At 42.4% G+C, this 5,536-nt stretch overlaps 1 protein-coding gene across 1 annotated transcript; it reads left to right on the plus strand.

Annotated features, from left to right (window-relative positions):
• The first annotated feature begins 246 nt into the window (after positions 1–246).
• Positions 247–792, plus strand: LOC131659462 (uncharacterized). Its single transcript, XM_058928651.1, has one exon. The coding sequence runs from the start codon at positions 247–249 to the stop codon at positions 790–792; it is 546 nt and encodes a 181-aa protein (XP_058784634.1).
• Positions 793–5,536: the final 4,744 nt, after the last annotated feature.

Here is a 5,536-nt window from a genome sequence, read left to right on the forward strand (position 1 = left end):
ATCCCAAATTAAGTAGCATTTAGAGGGAGACCATAATACCGCTTTTTTCCATCGTTTAACCAAAATCAGAGGCGCTTTTAGCCCTGTTAATATGCTCGTGAAGGGGCTGATCGTATCACTGATCAGGCTTTAATCACGGAGCATATCGTTAAATACTTCAAGTAGATTTTTTCCTTTGACTCTTTTTCTGTTTTGCAGGTTTTGCATTTGGTGGAAAGCTCTATTCCATAATTGGTGACAAACAGTATGAATGGCCTGCTTACCATTCTTCTTTCTGATGCGGAGATTAAAGCAGCGGTTTTTGTTTTTAACAGGGACAGTGCCCCAAGTCCTGACAGTTTTTTGGATATTATCAAAGCCGATGTCATTGCCGCGGTGCTGGAGTTTTTCAATTCGGGTTGGATTTTACCGGGTTACAATGCCAATGCCATTATTCTCATTCCTAAAAAGCAAAATACCAATTCACTAGACCAGTTTCATCTGATTGCCTTGGCGAATTTCAAGTTTAAAATCATCTCTAAAATTCTTGTTGACAGGTTATCTCCCCTTATTCCGCACCTTATTTCTCTTGAGCAACATGGTTTTATTCACGGAAGACATATCAAGGATATTATAGGTCTTGCTTCGGAGTCTATCAATTTGCTTGACTCGAAGTTTTGGTGTGGTTGCATTGTTTTGAAAGTGGATACTACAGAAGCTTTTGATACCTTGAAGTGGTCTTTTCTTTTGAAAGTATTATATCAGATTGATTTTAATAGCACCTTCTGCAACTGGATTCAGAGCATCCTGTAATCTGCTTTCCTGTCCATCTCTGTTAACAATTTGCTTAAAGGTTATTTCGATTGTACAAATGGGGTTTGTCAAGGTGATCCGCTACCCCCTTTGATTTTTTGCTTAGCCGAAGATGTCCTAAGCAGACACCTTTCCCACCTTGCTCTTTCGAGATAGTTGGAACTTATCAAAGCTCCTAACAATGTCAGTGTTCCTTCTCACTCCCTTTATGCAGATGGTATCCTTTTATTTTCTAGAGGGAAACTTTTAAATGACAGGACTCTTGCCAATGCTTTCAAGGAGTATTCGATGGCGTCGAGTCAAGTTATTAATTGTGAGAAATCTTTGATTTTTGGTGGGGCTATGTCGACTTATAGACTGAATATTTTGAAAGATATCTCAAGTTTCAAAGATGGATTGTTGCCATTTACTTACCTTGGTGTGTCAATTTTCAAAGGTCGTCCTAAAGCTCTCTATTTTCAGCCAATTGCGTATAAGATCATTAGCAAACTTGCCTCTTGGAAAGGTTCTCTCTTGTTTTTTAAGGGTAAGGTCGAGTTGGTCAAGTCAACTAACCAAATTATGCTTACACACTCTATGTTCATTTACTCTTGACTGGTGTCGTTACTTAGAGACCTTGAGTGTGCTTCTCGGAACTTCATTTGGAGCAGAGACACTGCAAAAACAAAAATTGATACAGGCTTAGAAAATTTTATGCAAACCTTTATCAAAATGAGGGTTGGGTATCCGTTCTTTTCTCGCTCTGAATGAGGCCAGCAACCTTAGACTTTGCTGGGATGTTTTTAATTTAGAGGAAGCTTGGGCTGCTATTCTCAAACATCAGATTCTTAAAAATAACCGGCTTCTCAAATCTCACTTATTTTCTTCTTTATGGACTAGTGCCAAATCGGAATACTATAACTTGACCTACAATATTCTCTGGCTGCTTGGTAACAGGAAGGATATTCGGTTCCAGTTTGATAATTGGTGTGGCACCCATCTGTTTTTTGAAGCTCCCTCTTCCAAAGTGAATGACAAGCTTATGGTGAATCATTTTATTGATCACAACAATCGGAATCTCTCTTCATGTTTGGTCCCGAACTATACTAAGGTTAGAATTCTTAATACTCATATTCCTTTTGACATTAGGTCCGATAAACGAATGTGGAAACATGACTCCTCGGGTGTTTTGTCTCTCAAGCTCGCCTACTCTTTCAAGCGCTTTGCCGCTATTTTTGTTGATTGGAATCAGTTCATTTGGTCCAAAAACATTCCTTCGTCCAAATCATTTCTTGCTTGGAGACTCTTATTGCAGAAATTGCCTACGGATGAACAGCTTAAGTTTCGACATTTCTCCTTGCCGTCGAAATGCAATTTGTGTGGTACGAACGATGAATCCGATCACCATTTGTTATTTGAATGCAGATATGCAACAACTCTTTGGTCTTGGCTGCTTTCTATGATGCAAATAAACTCCTCAATCACTTGCTGGAATGACATTTGGAGAATGTCAAATTCCAATTTTCTAACATTAGTATGTTAGTTTTTATTGTGGTAACTATTTTTATCATCAATGCAATTAGAATGGCTTGTAACAATTCTAGATTCAAAGAGAAATTCGTCACGGTCTCTTCTTCCATTGTCTATATTTTGTTGGCTTGCTCTTTGGCCGACGAACACTCTTCAGTGCTTTGTCACATTAGCATGTCAGACTTTGTGTTGCTTAAAATTTTCAAAATCAAGATCAACCCTCCTAATGCGCCGAAGATTATTGAGGTTATTTGGAAGCCGCCACCTCACAATTGGATACCGATAAAGTGTGATGATGCTTCTCTTAACAATCCAAGTCCCTCAGCATGTGGTGGTATTGTTAGGAATCATGAGGGTAATTTTTGGATGCTTTTGCGTATTTTTTTAGTTTCTCCAACTCTCTCATTGCCGAACTACGGGTGCTATGCGTGAAATTGAGTTTGCCAATAAGAAGGGTTGGCCCCCATCTTTGGTTAGAATAATATTTTGCGGTTGTGGTCCTTGCTTTTAATCCGCATTTTGCGGTGCCTTGGCAAATCCGTAGTACATGGCTTAACTGTGTTCATATTACTAGAAATATGACTTTTGTTGTCTCTCATATTTATAGAGAAAGGAATAGTTGTGTAGATTCACTTGCTAACTTTGGTCTTACTATTTCTGACTCGATTCATTTTAGTTGTGCAAACTCTCTTATATATTATTATGCCATACAATTGCCGACTTATGGTTTTGCATATATATAGGATATGCAACAAACTAACTCATAATATAAACACCATAAGTAATATAATTATTGTGATCGTAAGGTACATTGGGCTTCTAGCCAAAGTACAATATAAAGTATGATCTGAGAAAGGAACCTCATAATGAGTTGTATATTTCTCATCCAACTTAAGAGGATTATTTGTTCTTCTAGTGTTAGAAAAGTGTTTTTTAAAGAATGTTAACAATGTTCTTGGAGTGAGAAAGAAGATAAACTCAAGGAGAAGATAAAACTCTAAGGAAATTTCTTTACCCCCAGCGAAAACCCCACTTTACCCTTACTTCGGAAATGCATTTCCGAAGTTTTTTTTTATAAATTTTCTCTGACTTCGGAAGTGCATCTCCGAAAACACCTAATGGGGGGTGTTTTCAGAGATGCACTTCCGAAAACACCTTTTTTCAGATTTTAGTGTAATTCAGAAGTGCATTTCTGAATTATGCAGGAGTCTATTTTTTTTGGTGCTTTTTCTAATAGTCCCGTACGAAAGATATACAAAACGTATAATATATACAAAACGGAAAAGCCGAACAAAACAAACGACATATCAACGTAAAATACTAATATAATAAATAAAATTCAAATAATATATACAAACTGAGTCATAGTGTGCGAAATATATAATCCGAATACAAAAAAAAAACCCGAACCCCTACAGGGTATGCCTAACCCTCTCTCCCTGGGACCTCCTCTGCCGCCTATATGCCACCGCACGACCAACATCAGTGACGATCCTCTCCATCATGGCGACTGCCTCTGGACCGCCCTGATCAACAATACCTCGATCCAACGCGTCCCGCCTAAGCATCTCTATCCGCTGGCAGATCGGCAGGAGATCAATGACGTGGTCATCCTTGGCCTGCTGGTTCTCCAGGATCTCCTCGTGTGCTGGCCTAGGAGCGCCGGGAGCGTCGGGTCTCATCAGAGGATGTGACACCCGATAGAACCATGTGACATACCCCTCCACACTGTGCCAGTCTTGGGTGACCCAAATGTGACGATACTCCTCCGGAACCACATGCCGCTCCCAATCTGCATATATGTCAGTGAGCTGCACTCGGGTCACTGTGTCGGGAGCAGCCTCAAAAGGTGACCTGGGTATCAGCTGCACAAATCCAAACTGTCGCATGCACCGCTGAGGGAGATACCGCACCATGGTGTTGGTCCCGTATGCCAACCAGCCAGAATATAACGATATGCTGTCAAAGGGGACAACATCAGTGTAGTCCCTGAATGGCCCCCAGCTGACGTCATCGTGCATCGTGCGGTCGAGGTACCCACGGGATCAACGCGGAAGCCGTGGATGCGGGGGAAGTAGGAGATGATCCAGCTTTGAAACACAAACACGAGAATGTATTAAAATTAAATATGAAACATAAATAAATGTGAAACAATTAAAATGAAACGTACCGTCAGTAGTGTGCAGGATCCGGTCAACTGTCTGGTCCTCCAGTTGAAGGCCTCATTCAGCTTCTAGTATAGGTATACCAGAGTAACTAACCCCCAGTTCCACTGGTGAACGGTAGTCACGTCCACGAAGTAGCGGAGGTAGGTCACGTCGACATATCTTGCACTCTTGTCCACAAAGATTGCAGCGCCTACCACAAACATGAACCAACACCGGAGAGCGCAGCCACGGTGATACTCCATAAATAGGCCATCATCCGCCTCCTCGCATTGGCCGCCGCCACTAGGTGGTGCTCAAAATATGCACTCAGTGTGGTGAACCAGATATGAGGCCCATTTGTCGTCTCGCACTCATAGTTAGCCATATCTGGCTCCATACCCAGATAGAGCGCCATCCACTCACTGGCTTCGATCCTCTGGATCCGGGAATGGTTCTGCAGCCTCCCGCTAATCGGCAAGTGGAGAAGACACTGCACATCGTGCAAGGTGATCGTCATCTCCCCAACCGGTAAGTGGAAATAAGACGTCTCCCTGTGCCACCTCTCCACAAAGGCCCCCTGCATGCCGTGGCTGATGGTGGTATACCCCGTCATGCACAGCCCACTAAGCCCTGAAGCTCTCACCGCGTCGTTAAACCACTGCGCCGATGGTTTAAAGAGACCGAAAACCTTCCGGGCGTGGTTCACCTGTTTCAAAGTCTGTCTCTCTTGTTACAACAAAAACAAATAAAAACACTGTTAATTAGACTGTTAAGAAAATGTTGAATAAACAGCTAAATTAAAAACGGTTAAATAATAAAGTCGGGTAAATTATAAAATATACCTCTCCCCCAAGATACGCCGAGCGACGTGCTCGTGGTAGGTAATCAGCAAGGTCGTGTCACTGGGCCCTCCCGGGTAGCCCTCCTCCTGCTCCTCCTCCTCCCCGTGTGGAGGGTCAACATCCGGTACCTCCTCCGCCTCGTGGTATGTAACTGCCTCCTCCTCCTCCTCTCGCTGGCGGGAAGAAGATACCCGAGCCAGACGGCTCCTCGATCCAGATGCAAAAGTACCTTCGTCCATCTGCACG

This window comes from Vicia villosa, linkage group LG3 (assembly GCF_029867415.1).
Source record: "Vicia villosa cultivar HV-30 ecotype Madison, WI linkage group LG3, Vvil1.0, whole genome shotgun sequence".
In the NCBI taxonomy this organism is placed as follows: domain Eukaryota; kingdom Viridiplantae; phylum Streptophyta; class Magnoliopsida; order Fabales; family Fabaceae; genus Vicia; species Vicia villosa.